The following is a 20,816-nucleotide window of genomic DNA, read 5'->3' on the forward strand; positions in this document are numbered from 1 at the left end:
AGGGATGCCAAGCACACTTTAATAATGATCCTTCAGCATTTAAGGGACTGTTAGAGTTATTGGCATTTGTGCCTTGTGTTGCAGAGGATAGGGGCAATGAATACTGATAGATCTATCAGTGTCATAGAATCCAATAGTTTCCTGATTTTTCTTATAAATTGGAGGATTCACTGGGAGTTATTGACAAAGCAGCTGCAGTGAATATTAACAGTGTTTGTGCTGCTTTCACTGAAGCAGTACGAACTCCTAATTAGATTGGAATTGCTCTTTTGGCAACTTCGCGAGGCGGTTTTCCTTTAGCATATTGTCCATTTTGTGTAAGGATTATAAGGAAATCAGCGATGGATTTTTGAAGAGCACCAGAATGTCAAGATAGCTGAGGGATGGATCGGAATAAAAACTAAAGCAGAAAGACACAATGGATTTTTGAAAAGAAAAGGAAAAAAATGGGGAGGTAAAAAAAAAAAAAAAAGGGTAAAGCTCGTATGCAGCCCAGCAGAAACTGGACATGGAGCCAACTTCAGTGCTCTTTCCTGGATGCTCAGAGAAACATCTCTTTAGGGATGTTGTAACACTATATTTGGGGCAATGAGAGGGTGAAAAAATGCTACCAGCTCCAGTCCACTGCTCGTTTAGCTTCAGTGCTTCCCTGCCCTCTTTGCTGAGGATAGCTTCTCCTGGGCAGGGCGCAGATGTGGCAACAGCCTGTTTTTTATTTCCTCAGTACTGCCCTGGCACCGAAGGTTGTCCTTAGAGTTGAGGGTGAGCTGTTTGCTGCAGAGGGTTGTTGGTGACATGTTCAGCGAAGGCAGCACAAATCCGCCCTGGGTTCATGGCGCGGCTGGGTGTCCCTGCCTCTGCCTCCTGAGGGTCGGGGTGGCACATTCTGGCCCTCTTCCTTCGGGAACCTCACCCAGCGGCGTGTTCAGCTTTCCCAAAGGGGAGGATACAAGGAAGGGTTGGGGATGGGATGGGGGATATAATGAAAGGAAACAGGCCACATGAGCCTTTGGGGGTAAATTCCATTCAAAGCTTGCAAAAAGCCGTTACTGAATTTCACACACATTATTACACATGTGGACTTGAAAAATCTAACCTCTCTATCTGTCTGAGGCAGAGGTAGATTTCCTGAATTTTTCTGTACTTTGTATGATCTATCAAAATCCTGACCTGAGGTCTGCTTTACAGGGATTGTTCCCATTAAAGCAGTCTTTGATCATCAAGCCTGAATACATCTCATAGTTTCCTTGTACTGTTTATGTCTGCTGATGTTCACCACGACTCTCGGTACTTTACTTTTCGAATTGAGCTCATTGAAATTGTTAACAGTAAATGAATTCTTGTTGAAAATATTTTTTTTCCAATTTGAAACATTATGGGTGATCTCTTGACTATGGACATTTTTGCTAACATTTCTGTAGGTGTTTGGAATCACTGGCTTGAAACCCAACCATTTAATCCATTAACAAGTTTTTTATTTTTTGTTTTTTTTAAGCTAGAATGGTATGATTCAGACTCTGTGGGGAAAAAAAAAAAAGCTTTAAAGTTTATCATAGATAATTTTGCATATTATAAACTTTGGTTCTGTTTTTTCAGTCATTTTTACCTTTTCACTGCTTGATTTTCAATATGAACTCTGAATAGGATTCTGTTTAAATATGTGTATTTTTTTAATGTGAGTTTATTTTACAGAAGAAACTTCTAAACAGGACAGACCTCAGCTGACTATCCTCTAGCAACTTGCCATTTTAAGTCAGAGTTCACAGAAGCAGGCTTGTGGATTGCTATGTGTGCCTGAAGTTAAAAACCAGTCACCTCAGATAGCTGTGAGGGAGCACTTTCACACAGCTTGCATAAGAAAAGGAAAGCTGTGTTGGTGCTGATACGTCTCATTAAGTCAAACCCACAAAGTTCCAGCTCAATTTGACTCATGTAACAGAACAAAATGTAAGTGATGACTTTGCAGACCAGCCAAATACCTGAGGGGGAAGTGGAAGCAAATGTCCTCAGCCTGCTGTGAACTGAACGCCTCGCATATTTTGTGTGAGGCAGTGCTGGGAAAAAAACAAAACAGGGAGGACTCTGGTCCTGAGGCCTCTTAGCAGTTTAGTAAATAATGGTGCCTCTTTCAGTATAAAGAGCTTATCTATGTAGAGTTAAAGAGTTTTATTTAAAATTCTTCCAGGCTGGGTTGGATGCCTGGTGTGCAGGTCCTTGGCTGCTTCTTCCAGTACAGTAAAGTGCAGGTCTGAACAGTTTGGTTGGGTGCTTGCAAATTGGAGAGAGAAAGAAAAAAAAAAAAGTCACCCCTTGGGAAGGTCTACAGGGGTTAGTATTGCCAGAACACAGTCCCCAGGGCTCGGCTTCTGCCCCTGCCCTTGGCCACAGGAAGATCAGCTAGGCAATCTGTGGCTCAGCTTTCCAGTCGCTAACACACGTAACAGCAACACAGGGCACTGGGCAGTCAAAATTTTGCTGATTGGGAGATCTACTGATAGAAACAACTGCCTAAAACCATTATACGGCTATTATTCATTAATATAAGGGAATTAAATTCTCATTGGTGATAAAAATTGTAGAATGCAGTTATATTATGAGAAAGTAAGAATATAATTGAGGTCTAGTATAAACAGAGGTGCCAGCATATGAGCTCTCCTGATATTGATCAATACCCATCTCTCACTGTAATTGTTCCAGTTTGTTTACTGCTGTGTTATGTGAGTTATTGATCTTCTCTTTCTGGCTTCTTTGTGTTCTTCCAGTTTCTAATTCATTTTTGCTTTTAGAGAGTTTAAATAAAAGCTTGGAAAGGATTATCAAGCTCAGCCTTGAGAAGGCATTGCTTAAAGCCAGCATCCATGCCAAAAAAGGAAAGAAAAAAATTACAGTAATAATAATAATTTATAGTCCTGATGACCATTCTAGCTCATCAATGAGCTGCCTGGTAGGGACAACAAATTAGAATAATTTATGGCCTGATTATGAGAGGCCCAGCATGGCCCTGCTCAGCATTGTTCAGCGCTCTGCATTCACTGTCTGTACTCATGGCATGGTGGGGCTGATCCTCACAGATTTCTCTCATTTTTTTGTGCAGAGGGGAAAGCAATGTCCATCTCTGTACCCAGCTTTCACTTTAGATTTTGTGAAATAACACGGACACCTGAGAGCGTACCCAAAATGTCTTTGGTTGCCACTGGATGCTGAAGCTTTGCAATCATCTGATGTGTCCCTCGATGGGCAGGAAGTCTCTTGCCTCTCACTTCAGGTTGCAGTTGATCTGGAGGGGGATCCTGGGGATGGTAGAGCCCATTAGTGCAGTGTCAGCCTTCTTGTGGCATGGCTAATGCAGCATCTCGCATCTGAAAGGAGCAGACGTGCTCGGTTTAAGCAGCTGTAGTGCTGCCACCAGAATAGCCAGGAATAACTTGTAGTCAGGTAACTTGTTTAATTTTTGAAACTCCCTGAGTGCGTTTTTCTGAATTGCAACAATACTCACGTTCACATAACCAAAGCTCTCTAGCAAGGGAACAATCACACTGTAGTTTTACGTCATGATGTACTTTAATGTCTTTGCATAAAATGAATTTGCCCCTTTCTGAGCATATCAGTTTTCATATTTCTTTTCTCTTGGACCTCATTTCAGTGGAGTGCATTCTTGCTGTATGTTCCCACCTGTGGCTGCTGCACTGGGTTTTACCTGCCCCTACAGCCTCGGTGCCTTCCCAAGCTCCAGCATCTCCAGAGGCATCCCTGGGCGGGCAGACAACCCGCATCAAGGGCAAAACCTGGCCTTACATTTCTTCTTGACTTACCTCTGGTGCAACCTACAAATGACAGTGATCTTTCAAAGCTAAGAAAGATCTGATGTCATCACTTTTTGTCATGCTACCTGGGAGTATCTTTTTAATGTTGAATTTGAACAGAAATTAGATGCTCTGTGAGTTAAAGTTTTCCTTTCTCACACCTCTCTTCTTGCCTTGGCTGCATCCCTCAGGTTTATTTTTGCACCTTCCTAACTTGTTTCCCTGTCTTCTTTGCAGACTGCTGCTTTAGTTGTCCCTTGACCCCTTCATTGGCATTCTCCAGGGCAGCCTTCCTTTGAGGAAGGAGAATAACCCAGGGAAGCATGGTGTCCACGAGATTGTTATGGCTGTATAATAGCAGACTGAAATTGTGAGACCCCTTGTGTATGCTGTGTGTTCACGTGTACTGGCTTCACGATAGGTAAGAGAAAGGAGAGGGATAAGACACATACCAATGCAGTCTGGGCCTGATCCCCCCAATACCTCTTGGTTTATTAAGCTGCATCACCCTAATTTTTTAACAATTTCTTTGGCATATGTGAGTGACCATGCTCTGAAAAGCAGAACATATATTTAGATTCCTGAAAGAGGATTTAGGAGTCTTAAGTTTTAAACAACCTTGCTGATCAAATGATGAATATTCCTATTGCTGAACTTTTGACATTTTTCTTCATAACTTTATTAAGACAGGATAGCAATAGCTTTAAGAGTGCCCCTTCTTCTCCTTTCTCCCCTTTCATCCCTATCAGGAGGTATTAAAATGGCCTGTTTCCAGGTAAGAAAAATAGATGTCATATAATATATCTGTGGTTTTCTAAATGGCTTACACATCTCATTAACTTAGTATTTTTTCCAGTGGTCACTTTAGATTTATTACTTTCAAACCATAATTTTTAAATTTAATTTTGACCTGGCATTACCCTAAAATTAAATTCTGATCTACCCTCCACCTGAAATGGTCTGGGGAGGAAGCCATTTTGCATTACATTATCATCCTATCGAATTTAACTAATTTAAAGGTGACATGAATAAAATATTCATTAAAAGTACAGTATACGTTTGTCTGTGATCTTTAGCAATGTCCCCATTAACTTTCAGTTGACTCTCAGTTGAAAATAGCAACCTCTCTTTCTAAGTCGTTCTGGAACAACTTTGATTTACATGAAGAACGTAGCCTGTCTTTTTGCTCTCTTACTCACTATTTGTTAAACTACCTTTTTATTTCCTGGCTCTGAGCTAGAACACTTCCCTCCACAGTAGCCTGAAGTACAAATGCGCTAATATATTAAAGCAGAGAGATATTGTGACACTGTCAAAAATTCTTTAAATAAAAAAGTATTCCTGGGGGTACTCAGCAGCTGTTTGGGAGACTAAACATTTTCTGTTTAGTTAAGCAATTTCTCACTGGTTGTCTCACATCATTCTTGAATCCTTCCTTACTCTTGACATTCACTAACTCTCACTGGCTTTCTGATAATCATGAATTCATCAGTTTTCCAGACCAAGCTGCCTGTTGGCTTACCCAGGATTTCAAGGGGAGCAAAACTCTAAAATCTAAGCATTTTATTTTCTTGTAACTTTTTTTTTTAAGTCTACAAATTGTTGTTAAGCAGACAGACAAAGTCCCTCCCTGTTGACAGTTCATATTATGAGCTGTGTCTCAGTGAGCAGTGACACCTCAAGGTTAGGACCTGCTTCTTGCAGGGGTTGTGCTGCATTATGGTCCTGAATTTACCACCTTTGAAGCACAAAACATTCCTTTCAACTCAGGAAACTTGTGTATGATAAGGCAGTGCATCATAATAAAAGAAAGATCATCAAAGTTTGAGATGGTTTAGCCTAGGGTAGTGAATAAACACTACCAAATAAGTTGTCTTTGTTCCTTAGAACAGGAGTGATACATAAACTGGATTTGTAGTCCGTCATATTTGCCCATTTGTTTAAAAAGGTACAAGAAACAATCTCTCACATACTCAAGAATATTTTCCTTGCACTAAATTAGCATACAGGAGTTACTACGGTTGTAAAACAACAGTGTCTGATCTTTGAAATGTAATTCCCTTACATTGCAAGGAGAGAAAATTCAGTATTATGGCCAAGTCAGATACACACATGTAGCTCCATGACTAGTTCCACATTTGGTTAAGGAATAAGGAATTCAGCCAAGCAGGGATATTTTGCAGCTGTAATCAGAGAAGCATTTCATGCCAGTTGGGTTCTGAGATGATGTCAATGGTGATAGCTCAGACTTCGTTGGAGTTGTGCTGATTTATCCGGGGTAAAAATCCAGAACCATTTTTGTAGTAGAATACAGGAAGAAGGTATTCTTTTTCAGAATTATTTTTTTCAAATGGTAGCTGGAAGTATCTCATACGTAAGTTTGTATTCAATAATAAGCAGAAATAAAAATTCTTTTGGGTATTTGAAACTCAGTTTGTGGCTCACATCAAACACTGGATGCTTAGAAATGCTTTATTCTCAAGTTACAGGCAGTGTTATAATGGTATGATGGAATCATAAATAACTTCTGCGTGCTCTGTTTTTGCCTTAATGATTGTGAAATAGTGGGATAATTTCAGGGGCTTTTTTCCTTAGAGATTCTCAGATAAAGTATTTTCCTCTTTCCCAAAGTTAATAACCAAAATCTGTTGATGCCACTGGGATGGAGATGTGGTCCATATTGCAAATGCTTGTCATTCTTCTTCCTCTTTAAAAGTGTGAGTACTCTGGATTACTTTTAACTGAAATTCAATGTTTCTTTCTTTTTCAGACCTTAGCACCTGTAGCTTTAGAGATATATTAAACCTTGGAGTATTTTAAAAGTAATTTAAAAAATCTGTTTATCTATATATGTAATTTGAACAAAAATAGTAATAAGTTAATAATATCAAAAATGATTCTTCCCAGTCCAGTCTCCAAGCTTGAATTCTTACAACTATCAAACTGAAACATAATTTAAGTTGGGTTAGTCCCAAGGAAGTTATATGATTTCACTCAGCATTGCTGGGTCTATAAGCAAACCCAACTTCCCTCCTTAAGAGTCAATAATCAGTGCTAAAGCAGCCATGCAGAGGTAGCAGCTCTGTGCAGAGGTAGCAGCTCTGTGCTGTTCAATAAAGCAAATGGTGTATTTCACTCCAAAATGACCTATTCTTTTAATTAACAGCTGTCCTGCATATACATTCGTTTCATCTCATTTTGTCTTGCAGATGAGGCAGTGGGCATGCATCTGGTCCTGCCAGCATTACGAGTGCCGGCCTCCCATCTGCAGCAGATAAGACAGGGATTAGAGCCACGTGCCCTAGCTGCCAACTGTGGAGCTCTCAGCAACCACAAGGTACTGTATGAGCTTTACTTTGCCCCACACACCTGCATTAGAGAGAGAGCAAAACTCATCCTCATTTATTATCATGGTATTGTTAATGATTTCAGCCAGGCTCAAATGTTGTGCCACAAGTTTGTGGTACTTGGGTGTCTGAGGGACATGCTTTGGTTTGTATAAACAATGCTTACCATGTCAGTTTGTGCAGGAGATAAGGAGAGCATCTCCTACAGCAGGAGTCCTGGGGGGAACATGGGTGGCATGGTTGGCCAAACCTCATGCCCCTAAGAGCCGCAGGCCAAAGTCTTTGTATTGCTAGATGTTGCTTTCACTCTTTGTCTTCCACCCTGCACTGCCAATTCTGTGTCCCCTAGGTGTGTCCCCGCAGAGCCAGCAGCACCTGATGAGCCCTTCCAGCCCTGCCCCACCAGCTGGGACCTGAGCAGTCCTTCCACGCTCGCCTTCCTTGTGGCTACGCAGGGTAGCGGCAGCAGTTGCCCACCCTTTGGTCCAGTTGCCCGCAGGGTGTATGGTGTCACGGAGCATGTGGTAGAGGCTATGGAGGTGTGTGGCAGCAGGTGACATAGCTGCTAGAAGCTGCCTGTGTGCAGGGCATCCCTGTGGCAGGCTGCTGGTGTCACATTAGGAGAGAAGAGTTTGGAGCTTTAAGATCTTTTTAGTGAATTACACAAGCCTCACCCACTGTCAGAGATCCCTCATATCAAAAAAAAAAAAAAAAAAAAAGGCAAAATGTCCTGGCATGTATTTAATACCTTTGAAGGTTTGATTCAATTTTTAAGAAGTCCAGTGAGTATACAAAAATCAAAATTAAAGTTAGATCAAATTTACCCGAGTCAATACAATGTTAATGAATTTAGAAGACGCGTAGCTTGAAAATTTCCTTAGGGCCAGCAGGGAGAGCTCTGCCAATATATGCCAAAGAGTTAACAAAAGGTACAGTAGCAATTACAGCAGGACTCTGAGTGGAGTGAATTATTTTTTTTTGGTACTAACTTTTGCTTTTTGTATCTTTCTTGAACAAAAACATAAAGCCCAGGAAATGGATATTTTTCATGCTACAGCAGTGACAATTTATGGATCCAATAATTTCTCAGATGCTACTTGAAAAATGTTTCTTTATCCAGAGGTTAACTCCTTTAGGAGTACAAACCTCTAAATTTTCTCACTTGCTCTATTAGTTGGTACAACTAGATTCGCCACAGTTATAAATCTATCAGTTTTCTAGTCTATAACAGAATAATCCCTGAAATCTCATAGATACAAATGGAATTGCTAATTTTCAATAAATCTGCAGTAACAGGTAATAGTGTCATGGTCCCCAGTTCCAATCATTTTTGCAATAATAAATGAGACTACAGAAGAGTCACTTTTGGCCATAAAATCTACTGTTCAGGGCACAGATTTTAACCCCCAAAGTACTTAACCAATTCCCCTCTCTTTGTTGTTGTCACTGTTGCACCACAGCATCTATTCCTAATGTGAGATGAGAGCCATTCTGGACCACACATGTTATTTATAGGCTGATTTCGGGGGGAAATGGAGCATATTTTTCTAATGTATGTTTTCAGCCTGACAGTATTCAGTACAGGGCAGCAAATTCAGGCTATTTGTATGAGCCCAGAGACAGATGCAATTCACTTGAAGCTTCCCCCCTGCCCAACCTCAAGCCTGAAATCTGATTTTGAGTTAGACAAGGGTGCTGTGAATGCCTCTGCCCACTGTGCTGAAGAAGAAAACTGGTACTGTCATCTGTGGGAGCTTTGAAAGCTTGTTCTCAGGTGCCTGCTGCTAAGGTTTTGTGGAGCTACTTAATTCTAAAATGCTCCACAGCTGCCACAGTTTGCTGGAATTTTTGGCATTCCTTCTTACAAAAACCACTGGCTTTTTTGGGGTGCTACATACAGAGGCTGGATTGACTTCGGGAGCATCAAATTCTGTAGGCAGGTCGGTCCAATTCGGCACAGTCTAAGAGTGTGCAATCCAAAACTTCATCTTTCAAAGGCTTGAACACTGAATTTAACAGTAACTTTAAGTCACTAGACTGCTCACAGTCATGCAGTTAGCTAAATACCTTCCTAGTTTATACAACCAAATACATGCATACATCTTTACGGAAACAAGGCCCAAAAGGGAATGGCTGGAATGGATATAAGGGCCTGGAGAGCTGTAATTACTTGTCCAAGATGTTAAAAATGGCTCCAAGAGTAGAATCCATGTCTCTGGAGTCCCAGTTCAGGGATCTGCCAACACGGCTTGGACTTCCAGTGCCAGCAAGATAACACTGAAAAATATTAAATGTGTTAGAAACATGCTGAAAGAAAAAGTTATATTAACAAAAGATGTCTCTGAGCTATATTGATTTTCAGTTCTGGGTGGAAGTAACTCTCTAGACAAACATTTAAACACATTATTGTGTTCTATTTACTCAGCAGATATACCTAGTATACTTTATGAGATGAGTTCAGGAGGGAAGAAGTCAATTAAAATCCGAATCTCATGCAGTTATAGAAGATTAAAATAACCCCATATTTGTTACATTGAGCTTTAATGATAACACCCAAACCACAAGAGTACCTGAACCTAGCTCTAAATCTTAAACACCACGTGCTTTCCCTGCACATGTTCTGTGAACTGGTTTAAGCTTCACAAAGTACACAAGCCACTTTCTTTTAGTTAAGACACGTTTGTGAAGCTTATACTTGTTCAACGTGGGCTAAACGATAGATGAGCCAGCTCGTGAGCTGGTATCAGTCAGAAGAGCTCCACTGTATTAGCCAGGGCAAGATCCTGTGCTGTTTTTCTTTGAAAAAAAATATTTCTGTCTGTCAGAACTCCTACATGATGAGTGGATTCAAGAATAAATTGGTCAAGAAACCAACCACTCTGAGGTGTCTCGGTACAGAATGTGGAGGTCCCCGTGACAGCTACCTTTAAGCTGTACCATCCAGTATGGACTATCACATCATCCTGCCAGTACATTCTCATGAGCAATGGAAATGTGATCTTTTTGCTTCATGAAAAAGTTCTGTTGATCTGCTTTTGTGCTTTTACCAAAGCTTGTGCTTTTATCAAAGCTTTCTGATACTGTTGAGTTCTCGCCAGGATGCCTGAGATAATTGCTTAAGCTTTCTGAGGTTTTTCTCTAAATGTTGACTCCTGTTCTTTTACATGCAACAGCCACAGGATTAAGTGCTGGCAGTAGAGCAGATGCTAAAATACGTTTATTCTAGAGGTTAATGAGCAATAGAAAGGGCAGACTACACGTACTGGTACTTGCATCAGTATGGAGTTCTGCTGATTTTACTGTGCATTTAGCTTCATTTAACCATCTAGTAGTTTCATGGGCAACCACACATCACGCAAGAGCGCTTAGTTAAAAAGCATTTTATTTAATATGCTTTTTACAGAAAAGGTGACAGAGATGCATGAAATAGATCTCGTGTTATGTTGGGAGTACGTATGGGAAATGGCACACAGCATACCAATGGGTGAATACTGAAGTGAAATGTTCAACACATGCCCTTAGACCAAAGTCTGCTGCCTCTCACATCAGTGAAGCCCCAGCCCTCCTGTCCTAACCCCAGTTTGTCTACTGTGTGACAGATTGCTGGATGTGTGTCCTTGTGCAAGGAGGAAAATGAGATTTGATCTAAGTAGTGTTAAGTCTTCCACAGATATCTTTACAGGGGATGTAGGACTTGTATATAGGAATTACAAAAGAAGCAGGAATGCAAGGGAAAAAACATTTTACTATTTTCATACCCCAAAATGCAGTATATTACCCATGCCAAAAATGCTTCAGGATTAAAAGCCAATCAAATGAAAGCCCAAATGATGCTAGCAGGAAAGGAGCTGTAAAAGGTGTGCGGGTTCAGAGGGAATGTGAAGATTGAGGGTCAGAGGCAAATAAAAAACAAACTGCTGAGAGTGTTAGAAACGGAAGGTAAATGAGAAAACAGGTGAGTTAAAAACAGAAAAGAAAATGATCAATAGCGAAGAAGGAGAAATTAAAGAAAATGAGTTTGGACACAGGGCACATTTCTTCATTTCAGCCTTGGCTCCAGAGCCTGGGGCGAAGCAGTCGCCTCAGGCCAGCGGTGCCGGTCAGCCAGGAGGGTGCGACCCGAGGCAGTGCGGGGAAGGCGCAGGAGCAAAGTGCCAGAGGAAGCAACACAACATTGCCAGGCGTAGAGGAAATTTAGTTGGGAGTCTGAAAGGAATTTGGGAGTGCAGTAGCTCAGTCAGCGTTGCATTTTACAGGCTCGTTACGACGAGTAAATGTTTCAGAAAGTGAAGGATAATATCTGTCTCGTATTCCAGCCACTTGCTTCTCAGTACTTCATGCTTTGGTTGAAATGGGAATTCAAGGTGGAATATAGACACGGCTTTGCTAATACTTTCTAGCAGGAGCAAACCAGCCCGACTTCTGGAAGCAGAGGCTGGTTTCAGTGCTTGCACTAAGGGTCTTTTAAGAAACTCTATCTGAGCTTGGTTATGTTAAGCTTTTACAGTGCACTTGTGTATGGCTGAAGTAAGCACAGTAACTGATCTCTTCGTTAATACTCTGTGCCATATCTGCAGTTTTGGCATATATAATATTGGTAATGATTTGTTTTTTGTTTTTTTTTTTCTTTTCCTTTTTGTATTACGTCCTTGAAGAAATAGAATGTGGTTTGTAAGATTTAGGCAGTTGTGTACTGTTGTCAGTTTCTGTTTGTTTCTGAAAGAAAGGGCAGGTCTTTGTGGAAATAGGTAGGATTCCCACAACTCCTCTCATTATTTTGTGGGTGCACATAAAAATTTGCTCTGATTAATAGGCTGACAATTGTAAGAGAAGAACTGTCTGTCTAGCAGGCTTCCAGGTCCTTCAGAACATCTTCTAGAAGCTGCTCCTAAGGATAATTTCATCATTTAAAAAGGAAGAAAAAAAAAAAGAAACAGATACAGATGTCTTTTCACCTTCTATCCACCTGTTAAATAAACTTGTCATTTCTACAGCCAATTCAGGAAAGGAGTTATCAGATCCTTTCCTTGGAGACCTGAGTGTAACCCTGCAGGTCTCTGGGGTCAACCTCATACCTTCTCAGAAAAGCTCCCTGCACAATTTTGATAGTCACGGCAGTCATTATCAACCAGCTTGGCATAGGCCTCTAGGGTTTTCCCATTGAGCAAGGTCTGAACTGTGCTGCCCATGCCTCCTCTCACCAATTATAACTTCTGTACAGTTTTTTAAAAGACTGCAAAAACATATCAACATCATTCCCTTCCTTGTAATGAGGAAGCAATTTTACCTTATTATAACTGACTAAATATGCATGGGCTGACCCAGTAGGACCCCCATTCACCCTTATTCTTTCCCTCTGGAAATCATATTCTATTTTCATCGTTTCCATTTCAAATTTTTCTTCCTCCCCATCCTTTCTCTGCTCTCTTTCTTGATCCCGTTCTTGTTCCAGCTTTATCTTTCCCATGCTGAATTGTCACTCTCCACGCTCCTGCTCTCATTACAACTTCCTTTGTGTTTGATGCTCGCTCGTGCCCATTTACGATCACCTTCCCTTTTACCTTGAGCCTTTTTATCATCTGCAGTGCCTTAGCACCTATGCAACATATTTGCTGTTCTGACTCCCATGCACAGCTTCAATTAGGTGGCAGGTGTTATTAACGCTGTTTCCTGCCTCCACCCTGCTGCTTCCAAATGTTAAAAACCAGGCTGCTGGGAGGAAGCAGAGAGAGGGGTGCCCCTGCATGGTCGTGATGCACGCCTGACTGTGTCCTTCCAGAAAGAGCTGGTACTCTGAAGTGCCCTTTGCCCACTTAGCTTTTCCACTATGCTCAGTCCTGCTCTGTGGGTGAGCCTGGGCACCTGGTTGGCATCCTCCCCTTGGCTCCCCAAACATAATTCCCACCTGAGCTCCTCTGAGAGCTCCCAGCGTGGACTGGAGTCCTTTCCTTGTGTTTGTGCATAGCTCTGGCTCTGAAAGCCCCAGCCTGGACCACGAGGAAATTTATAACTTTGTGAAAGACACTGCTCAGCCTTCTTAGTAGCATCTGTTGAGAGTGTGCAGCAGCGTGCGTGGAAACCTGCTTCCTCAGTGACAAAAGACTGCGCATTCTTCATGCCTATCGTGCCCGAGGGCTTGGCATGAGGATGAGGTAGGTGATGCAGAATGAAACAAGGAGGCTGTTAGATGCCTCAGAAAAACTCTGCCCTGAAAAGCACTCAAGGCCTTAGTGTCAAAGATGAGAGAAAATCAAGGGCACGTCAGAGCTGTGAATCCCAGTGACCACTGGAGATAACTCCCAGCTGGTCCCTGGTTGGCCTCACGTCATATGTTTACAGAAGTGAAATAGCTTCAAGAGCTTTATCTGGGATAGCCTGGCAGTTAAGTCGGTGCAGTATCTGACCCAGACAGCATGAAAGGGAAAGGGATGGATGGCTCCCAAAGCCATTGAATGCCCTTGGACCACCAGACATTCCCAGCTGCTCAGACCCTGCCAGCAGGGTATGGTGTAAAGCCAAGAGCCATGGGTTATGATGGGAAGAAAAGGATTGACAGAAGTGAGGCGTGGGCTAAGCAGGCTACAAGCCCCAGTACGAAGCCCTCCTCCTACCCTGCGACGTGCTGGTTATGTTTAAACCGTTCCTGCCAGATATCTGTCCAGTCTGTGCATTACTTTCATACGGACAGAAGGTTCTCTGATTTGGTTGACCAAAGCCTCTTTTTCTGTAATTTATGCCCTTGGTTGACCAAAGCCTCTTTTTCTGTAATTTATGCCCTGTACAAGTCTCCAGGGATGCACAGTTACTGCTTGCCTGTTGACATTTGAAAAATATTGCTCTCCTTTTGACATTTAAAAAAATATACGCAGACATATTTTCATATGCAAGAAAGATCTCTTATGATCTGTGACCTTTCTGCAAAAAGTGAGTAGCCCACTCTACCTCAGCTGTAGGTGTCGCAGAGAGGAAAATGCAGCTGGAGAGTGAAGGCCTCCAGGTACCTCTGTAACGAGACTGCAGTCAAAGGTGGAGTCAGTGCTCCCAGCTGGTGCTGGAGATGCACTGAGTAGGGCCCCCAGCTCCATGGTTCCTGCATGGCTCCTTGTGCCTCATCCCAGGCTTCAGCCTTTGACAAAGCACTGTGTGCGCCGTCTTGCTTGGCGGAGTTTAGGCTGGAAAAGATGAACCTGGGTATTTCCCTTTATTTATCTACACTTGTGTTCATACGTGCAGGGAAATTCTTTCTGTGCAAGCAAGCTGAACTAATAGAGCCAGTGGAGTAAACATCTCTTAACAGTTACTTATTATCATCTGTCTCTTCTTCAGATGCATTCTGGCGTGCTACGCATTTAGCTCTGTCTGCTGGAGAAGTAACAAAGGTCAAATGAAGGTGAGAACACTTCATTCATAATTTTTATGAGTTATTCAGACCCACTGTATCATTACCCCTTGGGAACATATGTTTTCTGATAGCAGTTTAGAAAATATTCAGCATATCTCAACAATATCTCATAAGCAATACAGATTAGCTGTCACACTTTGTCATGTGGCATCAGGTTGTGTAGTGCAGTGAATTCACTTCTAGGGTGATATACTACAGCCATTCGAGAGCTCATCCTGATCGTTTCTGCGTCTCTGAATGTAATGGTACATGATGCGTCTTGCTGCAAGTCAGAAGTATTTTAGTATATCCCCATTTGAGTTACAATTTAAAGGTTTTCAGAGAAAATACTTAGTCACTGCTCTCCTACTAGTTTAAGGGTCTCTGATTCAAGTATATTAAACATAACTTTTGATTAACAGGGTGCCTCAGAAGGCTTAGTATCTTACTGTCCCTTGATTTAGGCTGATAACTGAGTATTTTCAAAAACACCTTTTGCCCAATGCTAGGGTAGCTGTCCCTACAAAATTCTCTGAGGCTGGGGTTTCTCTTAACAGGGACACTGCTGCCATAGAAGAAAGACATCTGCAAGTAACTTTTCCATGTTTAGCTGTGAGGCAGGGAGGAGAGGTATGACCCCACCATCATAGTCCAGTCCCTGCAGTAGCATAAAGTGGGACATTCACTGTAGCATGGATAAGCTGAAGAACCATTTGTTATTTTTCCTTCCCCTGCTGTGTGTACATTGGAGTACTATTGCTGTAGCTGAAGTTTTCCAGACATCCAAGAAAATCCACCTTTATCCCAGCAATTACCACGATGCAGAAAAAAATGAAATTGTGAGAGTTTACTACCTCATTAAAAAACATCTGTTTGGCAAGATGAATTTTATGATGGTTGTGCTAGCTGACAAAAGCTTAAAGGACAGGGTTTGCAGGTTCATCGTGCTGTGCTCCGCTTGCAGACTGAGCAGGTGGGAGAGCGGTGATACCAAATTTTTTTGGAATGGCCCCATGGCTTTTCTTGCATTTCTGGCTAATTGCAGCCCCACAATTGCTGCAAAACAAGAAGAATAGAGGCTCTTCCCTCTGTCGCCCCAAAAGGCTGGCCTTAAACATAATTCTTTTCATATTTCCATGCCGCGCTGTGCCAACTCTGTGGGGTCCCACACATGCAAAGGCTTTATGATGAACAGATTTCTGAACCTCAGCAACCTCTTGGTTTCCCAATCCCCTGCTGAACACTATGAGATTTGCAGAGCACCGAGGCAACATATAAGGTGCTATTACGGATTCTGGAGCAAGAAGAAAACCTTTCTAAGCCATCCATTCAAATGTTTAACTGCATCTGCTTTTCTACTGCCACCTCATCAGTAGCAATTTGGAAACTGTAACCACAAAATAACTAGCAGGCCAAGTATGTAACCAGCATATCTAAATGATCTCAAACCCCTGGTTTCTATAGATTCTAATAGCCTAATAAATGGATTTTTGGTACTGGGCTAAGTACAGTCATATATAATTGCAGTTATTCTCACATTAAGCTGCAGGGAAGTGGCAAACCCAATTAGATTAAATCCTACCATGTCTCCTTGGGAGTTGCAGTAGACATTTAAGCAGAGAGACATGTCACTTCCACAGACCAATTTGCTTGTACCTGTCTGCTTAGATTTATTGTGATTTGTCCTTGTTTTTGTGTATGTTTATTTGCCGCAGCCAGCTCCAGATGCAAAAGACAGCAGTGTAGTTTGGAACATTATTTTTAATTAGCTGGGTTCAGTTTCTAGTAATATGCTTGAATTGCTTCTGGGCTACTAATGGAGTATGGAAAATAAATACTGTTGCTTTCAGGTGTTTTTTTTTTCTGGTTATGGCGATAAGGGGGGAGGAAAACTTCCTGTGCTTTGGCATGGAGGTGTTATTTGCCGTGAGTTTCACAACATGGGGCAGCCAGCTGAGAGAAAGTTGTGACTCAGTTTTCCTCATAAGCCTGTTTTATTCTCCTTTCTAAAACCCCTGGGTGTAGTTCTGTATTCTGCTATACGTTTGTGCGAAGAAACAGCAAAACCTTTTATTCTCCTTTGTATTCTGTGCTTGTATAAGTGACTGTACAAGGAGAAATGTTTTGGGGGGCTGAGGAAGGGATATGCAGACAAATGATTATTTATTTTGCAGGAAAATATCACTCAGAAGAACATTACCAGACATGTCACACAGAACATCTCTCTTCTTTTGACGAATAAAACCAGCACAGATTCACAAGAGACCAGAGTCCAAAGTTTCCACAAGGAGAAGGTTGCTCCCTATCAACAAATCATGCAGGTAAGTGAGCGAGCCTAAAGCCCTGCAGTACCGAAAGCGCTGGGCGTAGGATATGTCTTGGTGTAAATAGCCTTTTTTCCACTCTTTGGCTGAGGAAGTAGCAGTGACAGTGACAGTCTGTCCACACATGAGGCATTTCCATTCAGGCAGTGATTTCACAAAGCTCGGGCATTGCGACAGGGAAGGAGGGTGGGAAGCTCCAGACTTCACTGGGCAGACAGAGTTTCCCTGGTGATTACCAGATGCAATGGGTAGTGCCAGAGTCCCAGCAGAGGTGTGAAGGAGCGGGATTTGCTCCTGCCAGGGGCTGAAGTGCTGTCTGCAGGGGTGGCCTGAGCGGGGAGGGAGGCGAGGAGGAATGGCAGTGGGGCTGCCATCTGCTGCTCGCAGGCTGAATAGCTGGCAGGTAGGGGTGAGAAAGAGTTCCTTGCGTGCTGTTGTTGGGTTTGCGTGGCTTTTGAACGTGTACATATATGTGTGCAGATGTCCCGGTGTGTATGAGGCATTTGGGGCAGCACGTGTCATGAAGTCAGGCACACAAAATGGGTAAAGGCAAGAACGAAATTGAGGGTTGAGAGAGCATCACTGAGCATTGAATGTAAATTCAACATCCTGTGACCCTATTCGCTTGTCCCAAATGTCCTGAAAACGTTTGGTTTCTATTCCAGCTCCTTAAATATTTTCCTGATTGCCCATGCTGTCTCCTGTGAGTAGTCTCCAACAGAAGGAGCACAGGGTGCAGAATGAGTGCATCACACTTGCATCTGGGCGTGCCTTGCTGGGGCTGTCAGAGCCCGGGACTGTTCCACTGCATTTGCACTCTTGTGGCGGGAGAAACTTATCCCTGAAACTGTGACCTGCCCCTGCCATGCAGCGAGGTTTTACTTTGGCTCTTGCCAGTATTTATGCTCCAGACAGGCAAAGGCTGGTGCCAGCTGCTCGTGGCAGTCTTTGCCATCAGGAGGCCAAAGAAAAGGATGTATTGCTTGGAGGACATGACAGTTCTCTGTCACCTGAGGATATCTAAAGATAGGTGACAGTTTTGCTCTGTGTCATTTGCATATTTCTGTGGGGTTCAAAATCAGTCCTGCCACAGGAAGCAAGTTCTGTCTTCACTGGAGATTAATCTGAACAGTTTTGTCCCAGGGGAGGGACACCCCTTGCCTAATTTAAACCAGTTGGTTATAAATAGGAATTTCCAGAGCCATGTGCACTCTCATGACAGTAGCACTCAAGGGGCCACCAGAACTCATGGGCGAGCTCTGGTGGGCTGCGTCTCACCCTCATGGCCCCAGCAACTTCCCCTAAGATATGTTGGGGTTTGCCAGTGACCTCCTCCCTTGCAGCCCCATGCACTCACGGGACAATGTGCTCATGGGGCCACCAGTGTGCTCAAGAGTTGCTTATGGGGCCATAGCTGCACAGCTGGTCCTGGACCCAAGTGCTGAAGCTCACAGGAGCCAGACAGTGCTGAAACATGGACACATACCCAGGAAAAAACTTCCCAAGCAACTGGTAAAGACTGTCACTTGCAGGTATGTTGGTAGAAATCGCGTATAGATGACGTCTGATCACAGCAAAAACAGGTTACTGTACAAATTCCTTTATTTGTAATTGCATGTTAGTTGTAGATCTGTGATCCAAAACCCACATCAAAATGGGACTTTTCATTGGCTTCAGTAGGACTGGACAAGAGGAATACATTTCTAAGATGAGAAAGGACCAAAGCACTTCTTACAGGAGCCCAAACCAAAGCCAGTTATTCTGACTGAGATTCATAAAGATCTGCAGTGCTCTCTATATAATGTGTTTGGAATTCTTAGTATATCATCCCTATTACTAATTGGCAGATGTGTATTCTCCTCAAAAAACTGTCTGCTTGTGGCTTGGACTGGCGTACGCTTTGTTGGGTTAAAAACTGGCTGGATAGCTGGGTCCAAAGAGTTGTGGTGAATGGAGTCAAATCCAGTTGGAGGCCGGTCACTCATGGAGTCCCCCAGGGCTCAGTGCTGGGGCCAGTTCTCTTTAATATCTTTATCAATGATCTAGATGAGGGGACTGAGTGCACCCTCAGTAAGTTTGCAGACGACACCAAGTTAGGTGCGTGTGTCGATCTGCTCGAGGGTAGGAAGGCTCTGCAGGAGGATCTGGGTAGGCTGGACCGATGGGCTGAGGTCAACTGTATGAAGTTCAACAAGGCCAAGTGCCGGGTCCTGCACCTGGGGCATAACAACCCCAAGCAGCACTACAGGCTGGGAGATGAGTGGTTGGAAAGCTGCCTGGCAGAGAAGGACCTGGGAGTATTGGTTGATAGTCAGCTGAATGTGAGCCAGCAGTGTGCTCAGGTGGCCAAGAAGGCCAACAGCATCCTGGCCTGTATAAGAAGCAGTGTGGCCAGCAGGGCTAGGGAAGTGATTGGCCCCCTGTACTCGGCTCTGGTGAGGCCGCACCTCGAGTACTGTGTTCAGTTTTGGGCCCCTCGCTACAAGAAGGACATCGAGGTGCTCGAGCGAGTCCAGAGAAGGGCAACGAAGCTGGTGAGGAGTCTGGAGAACAAGTCTTACGAGGAGCCGCTGAGGGAGCTGGGGTTGTTCAGCCTGGAGAAGACGAGGCTCAGAGGCGACCTTATCACTCTCTACAGGTACCTTAAAGGAGGCTGTAGCGAGGTGGGGGTTGGTCTGTTCTCCTATGTGCCTGGTGACAGGACGAGGGGGAATGGGCTAAAGTTGCACCAGGGGAGGTTTAGGTTGGATATTAGGAAGAACTTCTTTACCGAAAAGGTTGTTAGGCATTGGGATAGGCTGCCCAGGGAAGTGGTTGAGTCACCGTCCCTGGAGGTCTTTAAAAGACATTTAGATGTTGAGCTTAGTGATATGGTTTAGTGGAGGGCTTGTTAGTGTTAGGTCAGAGGTTGGACTCGGTGATCTTGGAGGTCTCTTCCAACCTAGATGATTTTGTGATTCTGTGTATTTTTGATATTTTTAGTCCTTGGCTCTGTCAAAAAATGTAGTCTCTGTAGGACAGTACACTTCCACCTGTTACTCCAAACTGAGTGGAAGCTGTGGTGAACTTAAGAGAAAAAAGACGTGCTATGAACATAAGTGATGTGGACAGTAACCCTGGCAGTTGAGCCCTATACAGAGGTTACAGTGACAATTATCTGCAAGATTTGACAAATAAGATTTTTTTTCTCTCTTTATCTGGTCATGTCAGTGGTTATTTAGATACCAATAACAGCAAGCCTGGGGGAATGCAATTGCACTGTTATTTATATCTGTCTTGCAAGCTACTGGGACCAATATGATGGCTTGAAAAACAAGTCAGAAGGTATTTATTCAATAGTCTGTTCTATTGATTATTATCAAACAACAACTCATAATTTTGCACAGTGAGAATTTTATGACTGCAGTGATGTGAAACATGTCTCTGTGCTTAGAAACCAAGCTGCTTATTTAATTAAGTACTTCTGGCTCTTTGGATTTAATAATTCTAATTAAATTGTTATGGTTATGACTTGCATCGTGATTATGCCCACAGTCTTAATTAAGATTACGAGAGGTCCTTATGAGCACATGGAAGGACGCATTGTCTTCCTCAAGTGATTAGGAACACGAGATTGGGAAGGACCTGTGAGGTCATCAACTCCAGTGCGTTTGGTGTTTCAGGGGCCATGCTGAATATAGCAAAACATGACGGGCTCTTTGACCACAAGAAATGATAGGTAGAAAGGGTGAAGCAAACACCACCACTAACACAGTGTGCTCTGTTCAGACTAGCAGCATGCACAGATTGATACTTCTGCACCTTCAGAAATACCTAAAGGAACATCTAAATTATAAGAGGAGTTGACAAGAGCATTTCTGATTTGGTTTTACCCCAAACAGCACTGAACACAAGCACTTTCCATTGTTTTGTGGCTGCTGAGTATTAGTGAGAAGATGTGGCTGCCTACATGAAGAGCCAG

The 20,816-nt window shown here is 42.9% G+C and overlaps 1 protein-coding gene across 16 annotated transcripts in view; it reads left to right on the plus strand.

Annotated features, from left to right (window-relative positions):
* The first annotated feature begins 7,696 nt into the window (after window positions 1–7,696).
* LOC308193182 (uncharacterized protein) overlaps window positions 7,697–20,816 on the plus strand; it is a 221,769-nt gene continuing 208,649 nt past the window's right edge. For all 16 annotated transcript variants that reach the window (XM_080587541.1, XM_080587549.1, XM_080587551.1 and 13 more), the window contains exons 1-3: window positions 7,697–13,302; window positions 14,477–14,540; window positions 16,706–16,852. In XM_080587541.1, the coding sequence (XP_080443667.1) occupies window positions 13,292–13,302; window positions 14,477–14,540; window positions 16,706–16,852 (222 nt within the window). In that variant the 5' untranslated portion in view covers window positions 7,697–13,291. The remainder of the gene's footprint in view (window positions 13,303–14,476; window positions 14,541–16,705; window positions 16,853–20,816) is intronic.

Source organism: Anser brachyrhynchus (assembly GCF_964034855.1).
Source record: "Anser brachyrhynchus genome assembly, chromosome: 3".
Lineage (NCBI taxonomy): Eukaryota > Metazoa > Chordata > Aves > Anseriformes > Anatidae > Anser > Anser brachyrhynchus.